This window comes from Colletotrichum tamarilloi (genome assembly GCF_030869305.1).
Source record: "Colletotrichum tamarilloi strain Tom-12 chromosome Unknown Scaffold_77.1, whole genome shotgun sequence".
Lineage (NCBI taxonomy): Eukaryota > Fungi > Ascomycota > Sordariomycetes > Glomerellales > Glomerellaceae > Colletotrichum > Colletotrichum tamarilloi.
Window position 1 is genome coordinate 144,427 of NW_026849460.1, and position 22,650 is coordinate 167,076.

The following is a 22,650-nucleotide window of genomic DNA, read 5'->3' on the forward strand; positions in this document are numbered from 1 at the left end:
TATTTAAAATATATAACTATAATAAGAATACTTAAGAAGCTTATTCTAAGTAGTTTATATATTAATAAATAAAATATTAACTAACGGTTTTATAAAGAACTTTTTTAAAATAAAGTTCGAGTACTTCGTATTATTTTTAAATATAAAAAATATATAAGAAATAATTATAGTAAACGAGGGGACGTTTAAAAAGTAATAAAACAGCCTAAGGGGCTTAGTTTTTAATTAAAAAACGTAACTTATAACTAGGGAGTATAAAGTTATTTTAATAACCCCGTTAAATTACTTAAAAAGAGGCTATTTATTTAAAAAAATAAGCGCAAATTTGTTTAAAAAGGACTTAAATACGGGCTATATATTTAGAGGGATATATAAATTAATAAGAGTATTGATTCTAATTGAAATATTATTTATTTTTATAAGTAAAGTAGTTAATATTATTACGTCCTTAATAAGTTTTTTTAATAATACTTTTAGTATAGAGAGAGCGTTTATAAATACCTCTTTTACTAAGGCTTTATTTATATAAACCCCCTTATTTTTATTTTTATTTAAAAAACCGTTATATTTAAAAGCCTTATATAACGCTATTATTATATAAATTAAGGATTATATATTAAATTATAAATAATAAATAGAACGAGGATAGCTAAGAACCTATTTTATAAAATATAAGTAGTTTTATATTTATAATTATAACTATTATTACTTATTTTATTAATACCTACTTAAAATATAAGAACTTTATACCTAAGTCCTATATATACTTTTTAAAAATAAGAATATAACCCGTTTTTTTATAAATTTAGTAACGTTAATATTTATTATTAATATATAAACCCGGGAAGTATATATTATCTAAATAGTTATTAAAAGCGCTCTTAATATACTTAAAGTATTCGTAACTAAATAAGGGAAATAAAAATATTAGTTTATATTAAATTTTAGTATTAAAAATAGTACTAAGAGGGTCCGTTACTAAGAATTAGTTTTATAAATAATAATAAATAAAAAAATATTATATATATAATTAACTACTTTATACCCTCTAAAGAGAGGTAAGGGAAGGGGTTATAAACTTATTTTATTATTTTAATCCCCTTAAAAAAAGTTTTTTTTTTTTTTTTTTTTTTTTTTTTAAAAGAGGTAAGAGAGGGGGTTATAAACCCTTTTTATTTATACTATCTTTTTAAAAAATAAAAACTTTTTTTTAATTTTTAAAAGGGAGCGAGAGAGGGGGCTATAAACCCTTTTTATTTTTATTACTTTTTTAAATAACTTATTTAGTTATAAGGCCGTTACTTATTAAATAAAATAATTAAATTAATATTAAATAAACGAGGCCGTATTACTAACTAAAAAATAAAATAAAGGAATATTATTTACTTTTTATAAGCTCGTTATCGGGGCTAAAGGAGCCGCCGCTCTTTTTTAAAATTATAACTTCGTATTTATATTTTTTAACCTCTTATATTATAATAATACGAGCGTAGTTTTTAACCGTTCGTTTTAATAATATTTAAATAAAAATAATATTATTAATAAAGATCCTTTTTTAATAATACGTACGTATAAAAACGTAAGTATAAAAGTAAAAAATAAGGGTATATATATATAATAATAATATAAATATAAATTAAAAAAAAAAAAAGTTAATATTATAAATAGTAGTAAGAAATTTATATATTTACTACCCTTAACCCGTAAGTTAATTATTTAATTAATAAAAGGCCGTTTTTTAATTATACTTTTTATTAATAATATAGCTTTAAAATTATTTATAATAACGAATATAGAGGTTAATTTATAACTAATTTACCCCTTATTTATAACTCTATATATAAACTAATTTACTTTATAATTTTTTTATAAATAAATTTTTATATATTAATATTTAGTTTTCCGCTTTTAATAAACCTATTTATAATAATATAAGTAATTAAGCGCACTTTTTTTAAATATATATTTATTTAGGGAGGTATATTATAATAGTTTTAATTATTTATAGCCTTATTATACGTTATATAACCTTAGTTATATAATTACCGAGGCCTACTTTGCTTATACTTTTTATATTAGAGCGAGTTTTAAGCTTATTTCCTATTTTTGATAAACAACCGTTCTTTTTATATACGTTAATGCCCCTATAGTGACTCTACGATAAACCATACATAATAGCTTTTATAATTCACAAGCGCCATTAATATATACGCTGAGGGCCCCTGAGTATTTGGTATTAATCGATGTAATAGAAACATCGACACTACTTGAAGTAAGCAGTTAGCGCTATCAGTTCCTTCGAACCTCACCGTGCTTGTGAGCTTTGAGGTGCGTTAAGTTTGTTGCCAACTGGTTTCCAATACATCGAACCCCCGGATTTGCTTCTTTCTCTGGCAAGGACAGATCTGGAAGTAGAACGTAAGGCTGATTTTCATCGCTCAACATGGTCATTTTACGTGATACTTCCGGCTCACGTATGTCCATCTGTGTGATCCACTGCTACTCCCTTGATCAAGTTGTTTTCATCAGGGTATCATCTTTGAAATCCGATTTGGCATAGAGGGGTCGCCTATAGAGGCGTCGGGTGCTGTGCGGACGGATGGGGGTGCTTCCGTAACGTACCTAAGTATGAGAGTCAATTGAGTCCTTAGTCTGCTCTATCAAGCCATATTCCACGAGGGAAAGACCGAGCCATCGGCAGACTGTGCAGTGACAATAGACTAGCTCGTGTGAGGTGAATAAGGCTCAAGACTAGACAGAGACAAACTCGATCTTTTCATCCAAGCTACCTCGTCTACCTAATATCATCCTAGCCGAGGTATGCTTATTCAGAACTCATCACAGTAAAGTCCATCAATACCCAACTAGTACACGATTCGCTACCGCACCATTGGTAAGTTGACCCTTGGTGACAGGGACCGGGGAAATTTGGACGAGAGACATGTGCATTTCTCCCACCCACCGAGCATTTCTTGCTGGGGAGAACGTAATGCAGGGAGAGAGAATGTCGCCCTGCTACTGGCTTCAGTCCTGTTGAAGATTGCCCAAGGTAGACTTTGCGAACGTTAGTCTAGACCCTGCGCTGTAGAAGTCACATTCGGATAGGCCGACCCTGCCAGTGGGATGGTATCATTGGGGCTTGTCGGACCACAACATGAAACGCCTAGGACGCCCTATATGCCAACGAAGCCGGGAATGACTGCAAGACTTCGCATTTCAATGGGCAAAGTGGCTGTGCCGCTACATTGCATATTTGAAAGTGAGCATGAAAGGATAGCCACAATAAACAGCAGTGAGCGACCTAAAATGAATACTCATCGGTAAAGACGGATGAACCCCTACGTCTGAAAAGAAGAGTCAAACGTGCAGAGCTGACGTTGGGTTTGGACTTCATCTGAACTTATTAATACTCGACTGTATCATTGGTTTGACGCTAAACTCTGTTCTAGACCAGGCCCAGTAGATCCTAAAGCTTGTTTTAAAAGTCCCCCGCAAAGCGCCCTGCGGAGGCGGGACCCGGACTCATAGAGACTTAGAGTGCCTACCAAAGGCCTGGTCCCCTTACATTAGAATGTGACCACAGCGTCGGTGTCGGTTTTCCTGCTCGGAAATCGAGGTGGCCTCGGCAGCTCGGCCGAAAGGTTGCCTCGAATTATTGGTATTCACGAGATCATGGACGCGAGTAAAGCTTCATGAACTTGCGTTTTCAGTCTAGCTCACGGGTTCGGCTGTGGTTTCGGGTGACTGACCCCTGAACAGGGGATGAACTGGTTTGTTCATGAGTCTTCTTTCGAACTCTGGTTGAGGAGGTATAACATCATGTTCGCCTGGCCATCAAATCTTAATTCTTTGTACCAATCAGTCTCTTGATATTACAGTAGATCCGTCTTTCGATATCAGTCTTCCAGCAAGTCAATGTGTCGGGTTCCCTTCCACGCGAGGCTCTTCGGGCCGTGGCTCGCCATCGCTGCGGTCCTGGTCCTCGGCCAGGACGCAGCAGACAAGGCAAAGTTTGGCGACCCTATCAATGTCCTCGGTAGTGTAAGTGCCCTTTCCATCATCCCAAAATTCTACTTCCATTTGCTAAAGACAACGTCCATCAGATGGAAAGAACCGACCAGGACTTCCAGGACGGCTTAGCTCTAGACCTCTTCTCACCCAAAAACCGCACGCTGGTCGTCCAACAGAACCTCACCCCGCTGCCGGGCAACTTCGTGACGGGCACCACGGGCGGTCCCTTCATGGCCCTCCAGAACTACTCGTACGTCATCAGCCTCAACGAGTCGGCAAACGACCTCATCGCCAAGATCGAGATCCCCTACGACCCGGCTGCTCTCGCCGCGATCGGCATACAAGAGAGCAACACCTACGTCGGTACGCTGGCCGGCGACAAACGAAGCTGGATCGTCAACGATGCGACGCGTAACGTGCATAGAGAGGAGAACAATACTCGGATCATCAAGATGACGTCGCTTCAGGGCGAGTATATCCTGCTTGGGCGCAAGACGGTGGATACGGCCAACGAGTTCGTGCAGTATGGTCAGGGAGCTACGAGAACGGTCAACGTCACGGCGGGGAATCGACAGGAAGCCGAGTTTATCGACGGCTTGAGGCTGAGCGTTGTGCCGAGTACCGACATGGGCATCAACATTGATATCGTGAATGGGATTTCACCGCAGGCTGTTCCGCCGGGATTGGTGCCGGTTAACAGCTTCGCGTGGGTTGTCAACTCGAGTTCACCTGGCGCGCCCATGCTCGCAGATATGAAGTTTCCGTGTAAGTCCTCTTGCAAGAGTGCCGTTGAACATACATGATGTAAGCCACGAACTGACAATTTGGTATCTAGTCAATCCATCTATGCTTTCCGCCGTTCGAGGATTTGTTCAGCCTGCCCCCGTCAGGGTGGCAAAGAAAGCACTTGGGACTACTGCCGAAGTACCGTTTCAACTTATGGCCGGGGAGATCATTGGAATCTTGCCAGACAACTCGGTTACCATTCCCAATGTAACACAGGTAGACGGGCAGTATGTGTTGCTCATGGTATCATAGGATCGATTCGTCAATAGATAGTACATACCTTGCTACATATCAGTCACAATGACACAAGTGTTTCCCGCTAGCGTGACCAATGAGTGTATTTGAACGTACCACCTGGCTTGAAGGTTGAGCTTGAAGATGGTCGATGCCGTATAAGCCGTAGCCACATGTATCCAAATCTTCGCAAAATATGATTAGAAAGGATGCTAGTAAAACATTAAACATTGGAACTATGCAGGCATGTAATCACACTCTCCTCGTCCTCAAGTTCAGCCCCTTCATCAACACCACATGCAACCTCCCCCTCCTCACCCTACCGATCCCATCTCAACCAAACCCCCTAAGCACAAAGCGTCAAAACAACATCCTGATCCGCCGTACAAACCTTAACCTGACTACCCCCGGGACTAACACCGCCCTCCCACACAATAGCAGGACAACTCGCAAGCCGACTAGCCACAACAATCTTGCTCCCCTTGAACCCGTCCCCGAACACGGTGCTCAAATCGTACCATACTCCCGCGCCGTCCAGGTTATACGCGTACACGAGCTGCGGCGCGCCGGTGTAAAGGCCGTCGCGCGCGCGGGTGACTTTGAGGGCCCGGCCGCCGGTGGTCGGGTCCCGGGTGAAGGTCTCGCTGTAGGAGCCGCCCTTTGCGGCCAGGGGTCCGGCGGCGCGGACGTCGCCGCCGACGGACCAGAGGGAGACTTCGGTTGCGCAGTTGTTTACGACTGTTGCTTTGCCGAGGGCTGCGGTTTGGGTTGCGGCGGCGAGGAGGGGGATGAGGAGGGAGGTGAGATGCATGTTGGAGGCTGGGGAGTTAGGTGCTTGAGTGGGAATTCGGTAGATTCTGGAAGGCTGAGGATTGTCTCTGGCTTGAGACCTTCGTGGTTTTAATGGATTGTAGTTATGTTATCGCAATGAAGTTGAGGCTGATGCTGTTCAAGAGGTTTGATGCGAGAGTCTATCTGTGATTTATATATCCAGTCGGTGACCGCCTTTTCGCAGAAGTTCCAAGTGAGGTCATGCTATGTTGTCATGAAAGTCTCAAGGGTCTCAGCTGCCGGGCGACGGCACAGAGACCAAGATTCTAGATACGAGCGTCGATCAGATTGAGAATGTCACGATATTTCCTAAATGAGCGCTCATGGGACCTCTAACCTCTGAGAAACTCTGCCCTGCCGCCTCTGTCATGAAGGAACTTCTGACTAAAGATCATCCTACCCTACGTAAAATAGACTTAACCTCCAAGACAAGCCCCAGACTACACGAACCGATGTGACAATGCCACGATGTCAACAGACGAACACGAACTTGTATCTCGGCGAAATAGGTTGACTGAGGTCACTCCGCCCCTCAATCGGGAACTTTGGGGGATGATGGTCAGGAGGTTCAAGACAACATTTTAAGCATGGTGAATACGAGCTTTCCCCCTCCAAAATGTTGCCTGGCATAGCTGCATGCAACATCGGTTACGGAGCCTATTCGACCAGTCATGTCGATGGTGGTTCTTTGGGGAAACAGGGAAAGTTGGGGGAAAACTGGCCGGTGGGCTGACGCGAAAGCGTTGTGTTTTGCGATAGTTTTTGGAAGAGTGACCTCGTGAGTGATCTGCCGTGTGGGTTCATTTACCTTCCCCGCATCCCTCCCCCTCGGCGCGGCTCACCGGAGACATTATGCTGTTAGCTGAGTTGTCGCCGCCGCCGCCGCGCAGCTGCCTTGTGCTTGCACAGCTTCACCCCGGCTCATCTGCGACCTGCCGCAGACTAGGCAGATTGAGGTACAGGACGAGAGGAGCGGGGGAGGGAGCTAGCTTCGGGCGGGAAGGGCATTTCTGTCTTTGTCTATCAAAATAGCATCCCCTCAGCTGCGTCGCTGTGTGTCGAATGCGGATGAGCTAAAGTCAGACACTTGACGTCGATGGTCAGACACGGGCCAGCCCTTGCTTCCGCCTAGCTGTCAACGGGGGGAAGATCTGTTGAGAAGAAACGATACCGCCTGAGCCTCAACGAGACATGGAGATCGTCTGCTATTTTTCAGCCACTTTACCCACACTTTAGAGTAACGTTGCGATGCGTCGCGGTGTGGCATAATAGGTAGTAGTAGCAATAGAAGGCAAATTTGATTTGATTCTTTGGTCGGGTATATCTCATAATCCACCTGTCCGTTGCGCCAAACACCCGCCGAAATAAGGTCTCCCAATAGAATAGAGAAAAAAAAAAGAAAAGAAAATCAAAAGAAAAGTAGTCCATATCCATCTCATCATGTTGGGTATCAATGCCTAAAAGCAGCTTCCAACGCCTTGCAGTCGTCTCGTAATTCCATTTTTCAGGACCGATCATAGATTGCTCTCTCTGCCCCATATATCCGTCGACGTAGCTTAGTGTAAATAGTGAGGAAAGAGATGAAGAAAAATTATAAGGAAAAGACATATGAGAAAGTTAGCGAGATCCAAAGGTGGGCATCGTCGATTCCTCTTTCTTGCGCTCGCGTTTGGCGTAAATCAGTCCGCAGACATTACACAGCGTACTGGGACCGTCGGGACCAGGCCGCCATTCCGGGGTATCGACGCGGTGACATTTGTGGCACGAGAAATCAATCGTCTTGCGGCGATGCCTGCGTCCTGGGGGACTGCCGCTGTTCCCGGCGTGGCTCCTGGCCGCGGCGAGCTGTTGCTGTTCACTACTACCCTCGGCCCCCGACCTGCGCTTGTGGGCGTTAGGATCTTCCCGTTGCAGGGTCCTGATCTCGTGTATGTCGCGGGCGATGCTGTGGGATAATCTTGACATGGCACGCAAGTCGTGCTCGGTGGGTAAGGCGTGATCGTTGGAGGCATTATAGCCTCCTTCAGGGCTGGCAGCATTGTGGGCGGGGAATCTGCCGGTTAGGCGAAGTAATTGCTGGGCACCATGACGGATCTAAGGAATCCAGAGGTTAGAGAGAGGAATTACTGCATTGACATGACGAGGGTGAAGTTGCCCACGAGATGATGAAGTTAGGTATGTTCCAATAGAGACGACGGGTGGGCCCGATAAGGTCACCCGATAAGGGACGGATGTGGAAGGGGAAGGAGGGCAGAAGAAAGATAAAATAGACTCACGCGCTGATGACTCTCGCCCTGACGAAGATGATTCCAAGAGACCCTATTGGGAGACCCGGGTTCGTCTTGGCCATCACTGCCGGTACTGATAGCAGTCGGGCCATGGGCGCCAGCGGGCGACGACCCTGATTTCGGGGTGGAAGCGGATCGTGGGTTGGAGGGGCCGGAAGGCATCAATCGGAGCGGTGGCCCAAGGGCCGGCCAAGCACGGAGGGAACGCACCCAGCAGAGAGGGGCCGTAATCCCCAAAGACGAGACGAAATAATAGACAAGGCCTGGAGTCGAGGCCGAACGAATTGAACAAGGCCGGGGGTCTAGACCCTGAGCGATCGGAGCAGGTCCGCAGACGCGAAGGTCATGGAGCTGGACGGTGCGGTGCGACAGGCAGCAGTAGCGGCAGCGGCAGCGTCGGGGACCACGGCGGGCTGGTCAGGTCGCAGCGACAGCGACAGAAGCACAGGCTGGCAGTGCTGGCTGGCCTTGGAGGGCAAATGGTACGAGTGTTGGTTGTGTGTGGTGGTTTGTCCAGGATGTCGAGGAGGGCCGATAGATCGGTGGTGTTGAGGCTCGATCTTCGGACATGGAGCGAGGAATGGGGATCGAGAGCGATCGAAAGGAGGGTTGTTTTAAGAGGGAAAGTTGGCGTCGGGCCCTTTGTGAGAGGTGGCGAATGTTTTTTGCGGCCTTTTGCGGCTTGCGCATGGGAATTTGCTAACAAGGGCGAAAAAGCAGAGGCGGCAAAAGATGCTAAAGTCAGCAGAGAGGGGCCAAGGGGGTGGGCCAGTAGCACGGGAGAGGGGGGCCATGGGGGGACCACTGGCGGGGGATTGGACCCTGAAAAACTGGGAAATTCGGGTTTGGGGACGCCGATGGCCCAGCGAAGCCCACCTCGGTTCGCCGTGGTGGAGTCACGTTTTTCTGCGGGTGTCGGGGTCCTTCGAGATGTTCTTATGTAAGCACTCTAAAATGAGGTAAGCGTCTTTTTCAAGCGGGCCTTTTCCTCCGGAGACAGACACAGTTACCCAGTACCTCCAAGGTGCCTCTTTGCCATTGGCGGACCACACTCCGGAAGAACCCTCCGGAAGGCAACAAGACCACAGTTCTATCATCCATCCACGGCTTTCCATTCCACGAAATCATGATATTATTTCTCTCTACCGATAGAACGCGATTCAAATTGATACGCCGGACATGGAACACAATCCTCCACTACATGACTCCAACACTATAACTCGTCCCTGTTCCACTCTGGCTTCGGGCAACTTGCTGATCGCTTCTCGCAGATCCACGAGTCCTTCTTATCCGCATCGCCACCGACAAACTTGACAGTCGCGGGATATGCGCACAACGGTCTCGTCGTCGCCGCACTATCGTTGCCTCCGCTTAGCTTAAACCCGTCCATCACAGCCGGCGTCTTTCCCTCCTCGACCCAAGCTCGCAGCGTCTCCAACCCCTTGAGCGGGTAAAACGTTCCATTCAGCCCATAGCAGTGGTACACTCCCGGCGCTTCAAAGTGGCGATAATACCCATCCGCGGCAGCGTCCACCGCCAGCACCCGGTCGTAATAGTCCCTCGACGTGCGCATCGTTACACACTCGTCGGCCAGCCCGTGCCAGCTAATCATCTTACGCCCAAGTCTTTTGAACTCGGACAAGTCTGGATTGTTGGCCCCGATAATGCTGTCAAACTCCCGCCTGCTAGTCTCATATGCCGCCTCAAGATCGGCAAACGTCATGCCCTTAACGTCGTAGCTCGGGTCCTTGTGCACGAGGTTGCGGATCCATTCCACCGACATCTGGAATGGCCGACCGACGCAGGGCGCGTCCGGTACACTGCAGTTTGTGTTACCGAGCCCGAAGCGGCCTGTGAAGGGTGCGCCGACTGGATACCCCTTTGGCAGCCAGAGCGGTTTCCCGTCCGCGCCGTGTGGGCCCCGCCAGATCTCCCGCGCGACATCAGCTGCTGCGGCCGACATGACCATCTTCATGTTCCCACAATCGAGCTCCTTGCCGACAACGCTTGCCGGGTCGAATGCGCACTTATCTGGGTCCGCAATGATGTTGTCCTTTACGCCGTCAAGCTCGTCGCATGCGTCGATCGCGAACTGCGTCATGAGAATCAGTTCGCAAATATGCGGGTACACCCCCTTTTGGTTCATCACGAACTGAGGCCAGTACGTGCTGATGATGAGACTTGGCTGGTTCACGGCCGGTGCACCGGAGAGGATGCCGTCGTAGTCTCCCGGATATCGCTGCGCTTCGATGATGCCCTGCCGGCCACCCGTCGAGCAACCGCTCCAGTACGAGTACTCTGGCGTCCGAGAGTAGTATTGCGTTACAATCGACTTTGCGATGATGGTCATGTCGTGCACCGAGACGTGGGCGTAGTTCACGAGTAATCGCTCATTGACCGTGCCATCTTTCTTCAACGCCCAAGGCGCCTCTTCCCACGTCGTATGATCGTGCCCGGCGTCCGTTGAGCTTGCTATCGCCCCGTTAGTCTGCGCTCACGCGTCTGAAATTCCAGCAAGAGCACCCGCGAGCAGAGAAGATTCAATGCCGGAAAACATACTCGCATATCCCTGCGCCAGGGTCGCAACGACCTTTTCGCTCCCAAACTGCCCGGCCGAGTACCCTCCTCCTCCGACGCCCACGAACCGTCCGTTCCACGCCTCGGCAGATGGAAGCCATATCTGCACCTGTGTCACGTCCTCGAAGCCCGTGTGGACGTACTTGACCGTCACGTTGCAGAAGCTGACACCCGTCGGCGGGATGGCTGCGCGACCCTCTGGTGTCAATGGGTTGAACGTCAGGCCTCTGACCTCGGCCGCCGTTACGCCCACGAGGTTTGCGCGCTCGAGCTCCGTGGGGAATACAAAGGTGTCGGGGGAGCACGGCTTCGCGGCCGTGTTGCTTGATGGTGTTGCCTCGCTTTGGGCTGGCGTTACCCATTCTGCCAGGCGCAGCAGCGAGAGGAAGATTGAAAGGCTTCTCATGATCGCTTGTCAACTAAGGAGCTCCTAACTACACGATTGGCATCAAAATCAACCAGGTCAACTTGAAAGAGGCTGCCAATCGATTATCTAGGTTGGGTGTGGCGGTGGTTGGTAACTGAGGCGTTCCCGCTGGCTCGGTGCTCAGACCTCGAGCATGACACGCAACGAACACGTCGGGTTGATGCGTCACAGTTCTCCAACAGCTCAGACGGAATTTCGGACAGCATGAAGACCCCGTCGCATGAAAGAAAAGAATCACACAAGTGGGTTCGTGGTATGGTATTATAGACTGTCGAGAATAAGCGGCATCGCCACTCTTCAGCTAAGGCGCGCCTGTTGTGAGATTACATGTCATGGCAGATGTGTGGGATGAGTTGGCAATGCGGCCAGGCGCGTAGGCGGGAGCATGTTTCCCGTCTTGCAGCTGCAATTACCCCACAAACGGGCGATCAAACCTGACCTTACTAGTCGTCACATGCGAACCGCCGCGTTGGCGCGTATATCCAAGACAGTAGTAGCCCTGCAGCGTGAGCCGGCGGGCTGCACAAACACGTCAGCCTTACTGACTTGGCAAATGTCATTTAGATCATCGTAAGCCTTGCGCTTTCCCCCGCTCTCTATTTTTTCGAAATCACACACAAAGTATGAGTGCAGCCAACTTAATTCAAGTCGAACGTTACTCTACTTTCCTATCTAAGGTAGGTAAGGTGAGATGGAAAATCGGAAGCTTCCTCGGGTCCGGAAGCTTACCTACTAAGTCTGCACGGTTCTGTACCTGGTTCGGGTTCGCACTGCAACAGATGCGATGAGTGGTCAAGCTTCAGGCGAAGCAAGATACGAATCTTGTATGGTTCACGCATGAAATCTTTGGACTATTGTGAGGAGGCGATCCTATCGGAAGCATTCCTATTTGTTCGCCACATCCCGACACCAGGCGTGGCGGACACTCTACTACTTTTGAATTTACATGGTTTGTTGAAAGATATCCAACATAAAATATCCAACTTCTTGTTGTCAATATCTCCTCTCTTTGATTAACCTCGTGTGGCAGCACATGACCTTCGCCGGATTGAAGAAAAGACTCTGGGTAGGGAAATCAACTTCAGACGTGGTTCGATACGTTTCAAGCTTGAACTCGCTACATTAGCTGCGATGCTTTACTCACATGCAACGCAATCAATCAACTGCGAGGTTTAAGTTGAGTTGATTGTGAGCGATATTCTGAAAGTTGATTGTATGATTTGTCAAGTTGGTTGTTGAAGTCGCTTCAAGTGCAGTGTTGACTACCTGAGTCCTGTCACTTGAGATTTACTCTGAAATGCATGCAGATTGTCTACTTTAGAAAAGGAAATGTGTTCAGTCTGCACCTTGAACAGCATTATTTCGTTCATTCACATTCTTTCACGCCTTGGCTTTGCTAAGTGTATATCCACGCTGTGCTGTCAATGAAAACGCCTTCCTCAACTTGCCTCGAACAGGAACACATAGCTGAGTGGAGTGCAATGGCATTATCTTCTGTAACTCAAAGACCTCAAAGGCTTTGTGAGCATTATCGTAGGTTGACAAAGCCCAGGACTATTCTTGGTATTGTGTTTACGCAGACTTGTGAAGAATTGGTTGATGCTCTCCTTTGACATGGGCTCAATATCATTGTGCAACTAAGAGATCTTTCTCTTCATTGTCAAATTTAGAACGAGCAGCCTCATGATGTTGCAGCTGTATATGAAGACACAAGATGAACCTCATCTCCTGTCTCAAACTTCATCAACATACATACAAACAGGCCCAAGAACCAATTTACCACCTCAAATCAATCCAGCTTCGCTTACAGAACAATCCATCCCCTTCACTCTCAAGACACCTCACCCCGGTACCTGAGAACCAACCAGACAAGATGCCTGCCGAAAGGAAGATATCCATCATCGGCAAGGTCCTTAGCGGCGTGAAGATCAAGATGGAAAGAGCCATCAACGGCAAATACCAGCGCCACTTTTGCGAATCCAACAAGGTCGAGCCCTCGCACTGCCGCCGACTCGTCATGATCGAATGCACCTTTGACTTCTGCGTCAAAGCGGACGAGTTTAACAACATCATCACGAACTGGTTCGACCCGCACCACGGCACGCTGCCCACGAAGCTCTACAGGAAGATGGCCAGCATTGGCGTCAGGAAGGAGCACGCTGACGGCGTGCGCACCTCCTTTCGGGTGTTTTTGCTGTTTGGCGAGGATATCCCGATCGACATGGTCATGAAGCGGGGCGATCCGGATATCTTGCCCGATGTTTTAAAGATGTTGTTTCCGCTGAATAGGGCTTCTAGTGTGAAGCGGGAGATTATCACGTGTGATTGTTCTCGGGATGTTTTTGATTCTCATGTTACGCTGCATGAGACTCGGTGTTTTAATGGAGTCTGGTATGACAAGGATGGTGGATCGGTGAAGGCACAGGTGATTGGAACAACGGAGCCGGTGGATTGGAAGACTTTCCGGGAGAACTTGGACTGGCGGCCGAAGTATGGGCATGGGACTTATTAGACTGTTAGCTTCTGTTGATTTTATTAGCGGTAATATATAGATTGGGCATCAAGTTGTTTGGGGATAAGAAGATAAATGCCATCAAACTCTGTCGCGAATTGCTTGACTTCACTGCAAGACTCTGAAATGCTTTGACTAGGCCGGATGATGATTAATTCTTAGGGACTGCCCGTTCCGTTATGTGCGTGTTATCGTCAGTATACGAAGACGTCCTCAAGTGAGGCATAATAGCGTGACGTATCATACTCTGACCTTATTTCTAATATTTTTGCATGCACGTATAGAATACTTTCCAAAACCGTCGAGTTGGAGAAAACCTGGAGGGACCTGTCTTGACGTCACCTCGTACTCGATTCGATGGGATAGACCGTCGTCGAGTACGCAAGCCATGACTAGCATAATTCAGACCGCGGTTGCATTGGGGAACAAGCTGCTACCCGCCTGGTGATCTACTTCGGCGGGAGCCGCTTTGTTGCACACATGCTAGTCCCTGCATCCGCTTGAGGGCGCGAACGAAGGAGCACAGCGGGAATAGCCAACGCTCATAGGATCTTCCATCATCCCATGTATGTACGGCCGATCTAACCCACCGACGGTCCGTTGTAAGACTGAGCCAGAATGCTTGTGACGAACTCAGTGGTTTCTCAGAACATGACGCAGTACTCATTATGATCATGACTTGACCCCATTCTGTTAAGTCTTAAATGAAAGCTGATACAATCATCGAAATCCTGACAGGATATTCGTACTGCTGAGTTGACTACCCACAATAATAGGCGGCTGGACAAACACCAATTTTCCCCCGTTCTGAGGGACCATACTGTGACCTTCATACAAGCGGGTAGCTCCTTTCTATATCTGATGAAAAACAACCGAGGGAGAGAATTCGACTGGGCATACAGCTGGTCATCCAATTTATGAGGTGATGTTGACATTGGTTCGTGTTTCTACTCCGTGCGCGCTTCATACTGCCGAGTGTGTGGAGACTTCAAGTTGTTTGTTGGTTCCAAAGTCTAAATAGCGTCAGGACTTGGCTCCCACTTCGAAACGCTAGGCGGTACCAGAGACGATGGGATGAAACCCCTAAAAGAGGTCTGGCCCCAACAAGAGACCAGCACAGGGCACGGCACATTGCCGCTTGGAGAAATATCGTGATCTTTCATGTTCTCAGAAACAGGTTCTCTGGCGATGATTTGGTATCATTTATTTTGTCGGCCGACTGATTGCTGAGGGATCTTGAGAGAATGACACTTAAGGCTGCAACGCAAGCCGAAGGCTCGCAAATGCCGTCTTACTGGGTGCTGGATGAAGCTATTGGAATAGACATTCGATCGCACTAAACAATTCTGTACTTTATTCGTCTCGGTTTTACACGTATCGTCACTAAATATGGTATCACTCCTCAAAATCAGTCTGATAACTGGAGCCGCCCAGGTTTGGTATCCCAACTCCCGCAATGTAACCTCATATGCGCCCCAAACCATTATGCTCAAAGTAGCCGACGCCATCTTGCCAACCCTGCCTGAATCTTACCACGTACAATTACACCCAAAATATCGTTTCAACCATCGTCATATCAAATTTCGTTCATTAAAAACCTGGCCTGACTGATACCAGATACGTCTGCAATGTAACGGAGGCGGCCCCTCAAATACCGTCTCTGTCTTGGCGTGGCGTAGTCGCTCTTCAAGGCCATAGCGAGCGGCCACATGACAATGAGACCGGCCTCGCCCTTGAGCGGATCGTCTGGCTTTGTCGTGCCGCAGGGGAACTGAGAAACAATGACGCCGTACCCGTTCCAACTGCAAAAATACGGTACTGCTGAAACAATGTTCGCTACCCGGGCGCTCGCGGACTGAACCAGATCGCCGTACTCGTCGTAGTCGCTCAAGCCTTCTCTACCAGCCGATGCTAACCATGAGCTGGCGCGGATCATCGTCGTAATGAGGTTGAGGTGAGAACACCATGTGACCAAATGCAACACAGCCATGGGTAAGTTGAAAAACTTGTACACTTGGCCGTCAAACGTGGGCTCGGTGTCGAGTTCTTCGTCGGTTCGGTCAAAGACCCATTCGGCGACCTCGACTTTCCACTGCGGATTCGGATTCTCGCTGAGCTTTCTGAACTCGTCTTCGAGTTTCCGGCATTTTTCGAGTAGCTCGAGCATCTTATCCACAGTCTCATCTGTAGGGTTTCTCGCCAGGGCGATGATGCGATCCACGCCCTGCTGGAGTTGGTTGCAGAGGAGATTGATGTCGACGGTGGCGCGATTCGAACGCTGAACCGCCTCATTGTACAGTAGCCATGAGTAGCCGGACATTTCCGACTCTTTGAATAGGTTCTGGACGGATATGCATTGGTTGCGTGTCATGGCGAACATTTCCCGACCCTCATCCGTCTCTAGGCACTTCTGGCCACGGACTTGAACAATCTTGGCGGCACCTTTGAGATGGCTGATGTATTCCTTCATTGAGTCCTTTGACATTAACGTCTGTAATATATCAGCATAGAGTAGAGCCATGACAATAATGATAGCTTACCTCGTAGAAAGCCAGCATCAGAACGGCCCCTAGGGTTTGATCGCTGTCGATCTCCTTGGGATCGGCAATCGCTTGGCCAACTGCTCGTAAAGCGGCCACATGGTGCTCTTGCGCACGAAGGAGGGCAGGGCCTCTTGCTCCTTTAGACTGTCGCATCGCCAGGGCGGCCATAGAGGTTGCCTTGAAGGCAGCTGAAAGGCAGACTGAGATCTGACCACGGCCGAGGAAACGCGGCAAAAAGGCATAATAGCCCCGAGCTGTTGGTGTCAAAGGTACGTTGACGAATTCGGAGAGAAAGAGACACGAGGCTTGCTCGTCGAGCGGATTCGTCAATCCTCCTGGAACGTTTTTGAAGCATTCGATGAGGTCACCCTCTTCATGTCCGATTTTGAATGGGGATGAGTTTCTTCTTGGCGGGCTTAATGACGTTTTGTCGCAACAGTATCCGGGCGACCCGATCTTGATTTTTGTCGATGAGTCGGCGGAAGACATATTGCTATCGGTGCTATTTGTTCTCATCTTCTTGAATTTGTCGGCGGACTTTGACGAATCGCGAACGACGGGGCCGTAGCCTGGGCAGTGTCTCTTCGACTTCGTGCATCTCATGCAGAAGGGCTTCGCCTCATCGCACTTGACCTTTCTTATCCTACACAACTTGCATCCGCCCGAGGGCTTCCCCGTGTAAACCATGTTGATGAGATTTCGTGTATTCCGGTAGTATGGATGAATGGAAAAGAAACCCAAGAACGATCCAATCTTAAAAAGGAAGGCGGGAGATGGGCTGAAGAAGGGGAAGGGAATCGGGGGCAGAGCCTGCGGCTGACTCGAGCAAGCTTTCGAGCTTGTCGCCTCCAGGGTTTTAAACCAGAGAGCCGGGAGATCAGTATCCTTGGCCCCCCCCCCCTCCGACACGGACCAAGAGCAGAATGGAGTGTTCCTCAGGTCATGTGATGAGATTGAGCTGCTTGTGGTCATGGTTTCCGCTCGAATTGCTATCACAAACCCAGGCGAGGCCCCTTTGGTAACGGGTCGTGTCCTTCCCGCCCGCTTCAGCACGAGTGTCCGAGGACGGCATGCGCATGATATGATGTCGGTGCGCTCGGTTAGTCTGCAAGCCAAGATCACAGATCCCATCGTGTTTTGCATCTAGGCTATTTACAGCTTGACATATCCGCGGAACATTCGTTTAGATCTGATGCCCTAAATTTGGGAATCAAGCCCCTCGCTTATGGTTCACTCGACTGGGCGTGCAGGTGTGGAGGGCACCCAGGCACAGGAAGCTTCTAAAAGATGGTGCAGCTTAGGGCTTCGGATCATCACCAATTGCTGCAGGTAATGATGAAGCCGTGCACGCTGTCAACGTGTGACAGGAACCAAATGCGGCATCGTAACGCATGTGTTCTTTGACCTTTCCACGGTCTCGGTCTCGCACGGAGAAAGAGGACGTTTCAAAGACACTGAGGGTGAACCTCCTCAGCTCTCTTTTTCGGGGTTAACATATCGGCCGAGCGCCCCTGAAGTTGTTTCGTTTCACTAGGTCTCTGACGGATCCGAAAACCACTACGCTTCACACGATCTGAGCTCTAAGGCGATCTGCTCCAGCTCTTTGCTTCGTCCAGCTTCCTCGAAGAGACGAACGTTGAGTCACACGGGGCAGCTACAACACTTGATGGCTGCAGAATAAGGATGACGTTGGCCATGTTTGACTCGTTTAGAACAAGGGCTTTCCTATCTAGGTAGTGGAAGGGAGAAGCTTGTTTTGATCTGGCCCGGATGTACTCCACAACCCGGCCGATCATGCCGTCCGATCAGGAGTTGAAGAAACACTGGGAGAGAAAGCTTCGATATCAAAGGAGCTTAGTACAGTGATCATCACGTATGAATGGCAAACGCGATCAGACTTAGCCTGTGCAATATGCACAAGGAACCCCCACATTCCGGGTTTGAAAATGGTCGAGGGCCAGCTGTTGCAACATCGAGTTGTTGAATGGAGGGCGTTGGTACGCAGTTCAAGAACACCAATGTGGCAAAGGTAGTGGTGCAACTTTATGGTGAGCAAGCAGCAGTCAAACCGGCGTTCTGGTATGGTGTTCTGGAATCGCATGTGGTTTTCCTCAAGATCAAATCGGTACGTTTCTGTCACAAAGTAGACTCGCTGCGGAAATCGATTTGTAAACAAGTGTTTAGCATTTTGACATTATCAAAAAGAGGGCTAGAACTGTGACCTGTTCAGTGATTACAGTTGGCAGACGGCCCATTCCGGCTGTCCTCTGTTGTTATGTAACGAACGTGAGTATTGAGTCGCAGAATGCTCAGCAATATCCCAGACAGCAAAAAGGGAGAGGGCATGTTATTGTCGATTTCCTTCCGTAAGATCGCAGGTCGCAATGATCGTACTCGGTCGCTCCGTTTCGATTCGCTGCCTTAATAGAGGATCCAATACTGAGTTTAAGAGAGTTGTCTAACGAGGGTCGAAAAGAGTTTCTCGGATCTGTCCTGTGTTTTAATTCCAATGCGTACAACCTGACACATTGTCAGTCAAAGGCACATGATACCTCTGTAGGTTTGTGTTTGAAGAGTTGACAATTATACGTACGCACTTCTTGGACGGAACGGATAGAATTCATTAAATTTCCGCGACTTTCAGACAGAGAATTATCACTGGGCTCAGTTGATTTTCTTGCTTGGGCCGGATAGTGGGACTCTCCCCTTTCGACGTGCAACCCACTCCGGCATACTCGAGCCTTCCGACGAAGACTCCATGGAGTTCTTCATCTGGCCAACGGTGAGTCTATGAATTCGAACAGTTTGACTCAGCGACAGCCGTTACTTATTTCGAAGTCATGAAGAAGTCCGTCATTCTCAGTGACCATGGCACGAAGCACCGCCTGCACCACAACACCCGCGAGCAAAAACAAAGCAATCTTGACCCGCATTCAAAAGAGCTGTATTAATAGGCAGGTTGATGCTTCTAGAACGTAATTGTCTTTCAGAGATAAGTAAGGTCGCCAACCATTTTTTCCTCCCACTGGGGCGGTCACGGTAGTGCTGGAATATATGGATCATTGAGCAGTATTGCGATACGGTTGATCAAATGCTGCAAACTTTTGGTATTGAATATTGGGAATCCCGAGGGTTCATTTTCTGCGGGTCACATCAGATGTTTGAATTACTTGGAACTGATAAGCTCAAGATCCCCGTGCAGAGAATCGTGCATGGCGTAAGAGATCCTCTGGCTGGTCCAATCATGAAGTGGTCATGCGCGGAGTAAGTCGATCCTGCCATGAAACCAAAGTTTACAGGCTAGGAATGCTCAACATGCTCCTGAGATCTTGTATCGTTGACGGCGTCAGACTTCGTCAAGAATGGTCATCCTAGGTCATAGTTATAAGGATAGGTGATATAAAACAGAGGAGGACTCTGATAATGTCTGTCGGTCTCTTGGATGGTACAGCGTCCGGCAAGGATGACTGATCACAAGTCTGATATTATGGGCCGCTCATCAAATGTCACCGGCCGCGTAAGACAAATTTCAGTTTGTGTTTGCAGCTATCTACGATCAGTCGCGTTTGGATATGTCGCATCGTTCGCAAACGGAGACATGTGCCTCGACCGTCGTATCGTCGTTCAATGATTGAAGCATGCTCATATGCCCAAGAGGAAGCATGTCGGATAACGTGAGCGGAGAATGAGATCTAAGTTGGGGCTTGCAGTATTTGCTGCCCAACAACCCATATACACCAAACGCGAGATTGGATTAGGATTTTCGGTTCGTCAGCCGCGTGAAACTTTGCATTGGAAAGTTGCGGTCCTCCGGAGGGGTCGTTGCTTGTCAGCTTCGGTGGCAAGGTTTGAGACCCGGCAAGACCCCCCACAGCGTATCCGCGTTATGTGGTCAACTCAAGGTTCCATTGTGTCTGATCACGTTTTGACCCCACCCAGTAGATCGGGCATTTCAACGCTTTTATTGGAGAGAATTTCCCGAATTATCCCAGCTATTATCTACGTAGGAAGACTACGCGGGTCTTGGGCGGGTGTGATATCGGGTGGAGGAGTAGGGTTGTTCCAACTTTAATAAGATGGATGGCGCAGGGATCCAGTGACTAACCAGAAGCTCTGGGATTTCCCTTCTGTCGTAGAGTCACTATAGGGGCATTAACGTATATAAAAAGAACGGTTATTTATTAAAAATAGGAAATAGGCTCGAAGCTCGCTTTAATATAGAGGGTATAAGCAAAATAGGCCTTAGTAATTATATAACCGAGGTTACGTAATATATAATAAAGTTATAAATAGTTAAAGCTATTATAATATACCCCCTTAGATAAATATATATTTAAAAAAAGCGTACTTAACTACCTATATTATTATAAATAGGTTTATTAAAAGCGGAAAACTAAATATTAATATATAAAAATCTATTTATAAAAGGAATTATAAAATAAATCGGTCTGCGTATAGAGTTATAAATAAGAAATAAATTAGCTATAAATTAACCTCCGTATTTATTATTATAAGTAATCTTAAGGTTATATTATTAATAAAAAGTATAACTAAAAAATAGCTTCTTATTAACTAAATAATTAACTTATAAGTTAAGGGTAGTAAATATATAAATTTCTTATTACTACCTATAATACTAACTTTTCTTCTCTTTTTAACTTATATTTATATTATTATTATATATATATATTCTTATTTTTTTATTTTTATACCCGCGTTTTTATATATACGTATTATTAAAAAAAGATTTTTATTAATAATATTATTTTTATTTAAATATTATTAAAACGAATAACTAAAAACTATACTTATATTACTATAGCGCGGGAAATTAAAAAATATAAATATAAAGTTATAGCCTTAAAGAAGAGTAATAACTCCCCTAACCCTAATAACGAGCCTATAAAAAATAAGTAATATTTTTTTATTTTATTTTTTAGTTAATAATACGGCCTCGTTTATTTAATATTAATTTAATTACTCTATTTAATAAATAACGGCTTTATAACTAAACGAGTTACTTAAGAGAGTAATAAAAATAAAGAGGGTTTATAATCCCCTCTCTTACTCCCTCTTAGAGATTAAAAAAAAGTCTTTATTTTTTAAAAAAAATAGCGTAAGCGAGGAGGGTTTATAGCCCCCTCTCTCGCTTTTTTTTAAATAAAGAGGAGAAGAAAAAAAAGACTTTTCCTAAGGGGATTAAAATAATTAATTATATATATAATATCTTTTTATCTATCGTTATTTATAAAACTAATTTTTAATAACGGACCCTTTTAGTACTATTCTTAGTACTAAAGTTTAATACAAGCTAGTACTTTTACTTCTCCCGTTCGGTTATAAATACTTTAAATATATTAAGAGCGCCCTTAATAACCGTTTAAATAATACGTATTTTCTAAGTTTATATATTAATAATAAATACTAACGCTACTAAACTTATAAAAAAACGGGTTATATTCCTATTTTTAAAGGGTATATACGGGACTTAGGTATAAAATTCTTATACTTTAAGTAAGTATTAATAAGATAAGTAGTAGTAGCTATAACTATAAATATAAAACTACTTATACTCTATAAAATAAGTTTTTAATCGTCTTTGTTTTATTTATTACTTATATTTTAATATATAGTCCTTAACTTATATAATAATAGCGTTATATAAGGCCTTTAAATATAATAATCTCTTAAATAAAAATAAAAATAAGGGGGTTTATATAAATAAGGCCTTAATAAAAAAGGCGTTTATAAGCGCTCTTTTTATATTAAAAATATTATTGAAAAAACTTATTAAAAACATAATAATATTAGTTACTTCGTTTATAAAAATAAATAGTATTCGAATTAAAATTAATACTCTTATTAATTTATATATCCCTCTAAATATATAGCCCGCGTTTAAATCCTTTTTAAATAAATTTATACTTACCTTTTTAAATAAATAGCCTCTTTCTAAGTAACTTAATAGGGTTATTAAAGTAACTTTATATTCCTTAACTATAAGCTACGTTTTTTAATTAAAAACCGGGCCCCCTAGGCCGTTTTATTATTTTTTAAATATCTTCTTATTTAATATAATTATTTCTTATATATTTTTTATATTTAGGAATAATATAAAGTACTTAAACTTCGCTCTAAAAAAGTTTTTTATAAAACCGTTAGTTAGTATTTTACTTATTAATATATAAACTACTTAAAATAAGCTTTTTAAATACTTTTATTATAGCTATATATTTTAAATATTAATATAATATAAGTAAATTAAAATACGTTCTCTTTTTTTTATTACGAATTTAATTATTTAATAATTATTATAATATACTTTTTATATATTACTAAGCTTAAGTAAGATATTTTTAAAAAAGCGTTTAAAAATAAGTATTCTTTTAATTATATATTCTAAACTTAATAGTTCGGCTTTTATAATTAACATAGTTATTA

The 22,650-nt window shown here is 45.3% G+C and overlaps 6 protein-coding genes across 6 annotated transcripts; 2 read left to right on the top strand and 4 right to left on the bottom strand.

Moving 5' to 3' along the window:
* Positions 1 to 3,915: 3,915 nt before the first annotated feature.
* CTAM01_12499 (uncharacterized protein) lies at positions 3,916 to 5,049 on the top strand (the record flags this gene model as incomplete). Its single annotated transcript, XM_060528505.1, has 3 exons — positions 3,916 to 4,041; positions 4,104 to 4,776; positions 4,847 to 5,049. The coding sequence occupies 3 exons, from the start codon at positions 3,916 to 3,918 to the stop codon at positions 5,047 to 5,049; spliced, it is 1,002 nt and encodes a 333-aa protein (XP_060376894.1).
* Positions 5,050 to 5,377: 328 nt separating this feature from the next.
* On the bottom strand, positions 5,378 to 5,842 carry CTAM01_12500 (Bys1 family protein; the record flags this gene model as incomplete). The annotated part of the gene is made up of 1 exon (XM_060528506.1): positions 5,378 to 5,842. The coding sequence occupies one exon, from the start codon at positions 5,840 to 5,842 to the stop codon at positions 5,378 to 5,380; it is 465 nt and encodes a 154-aa protein (XP_060376895.1).
* A 1,637-nt stretch (positions 5,843 to 7,479) lies between these two features.
* On the bottom strand, positions 7,480 to 8,242 carry CTAM01_12501 (uncharacterized protein; the record flags this gene model as incomplete). The annotated part of the gene is made up of 2 exons (XM_060528507.1): positions 7,480 to 7,915; positions 8,139 to 8,242. 2 exons carry the CDS (start codon positions 8,240 to 8,242, stop codon positions 7,480 to 7,482), a joined length of 540 nt encoding a protein of 179 aa, XP_060376896.1.
* Positions 8,243 to 9,363: 1,121 nt separating this feature from the next.
* CTAM01_12502 (tannase and feruloyl esterase) lies at positions 9,364 to 11,133 on the bottom strand (the record flags this gene model as incomplete). Its single annotated transcript, XM_060528508.1, has 2 exons — positions 9,364 to 10,622; positions 10,710 to 11,133. The coding sequence occupies 2 exons, from the start codon at positions 11,131 to 11,133 to the stop codon at positions 9,364 to 9,366; spliced, it is 1,683 nt and encodes a 560-aa protein (XP_060376897.1).
* Positions 11,134 to 13,027: 1,894 nt separating this feature from the next.
* On the top strand, positions 13,028 to 13,666 carry CTAM01_12503 (uncharacterized protein; the record flags this gene model as incomplete). The annotated part of the gene is made up of 1 exon (XM_060528509.1): positions 13,028 to 13,666. One exon carries the CDS (start codon positions 13,028 to 13,030, stop codon positions 13,664 to 13,666), a length of 639 nt encoding a protein of 212 aa, XP_060376898.1.
* Positions 13,667 to 15,242: 1,576 nt separating this feature from the next.
* On the bottom strand, positions 15,243 to 16,896 carry CTAM01_12504 (uncharacterized protein; the record flags this gene model as incomplete). The annotated part of the gene is made up of 2 exons (XM_060528510.1): positions 15,243 to 16,157; positions 16,207 to 16,896. 2 exons carry the CDS (start codon positions 16,894 to 16,896, stop codon positions 15,243 to 15,245), a joined length of 1,605 nt encoding a protein of 534 aa, XP_060376899.1.
* Between the last annotated feature and the right edge of the window lie 5,754 nt (positions 16,897 to 22,650).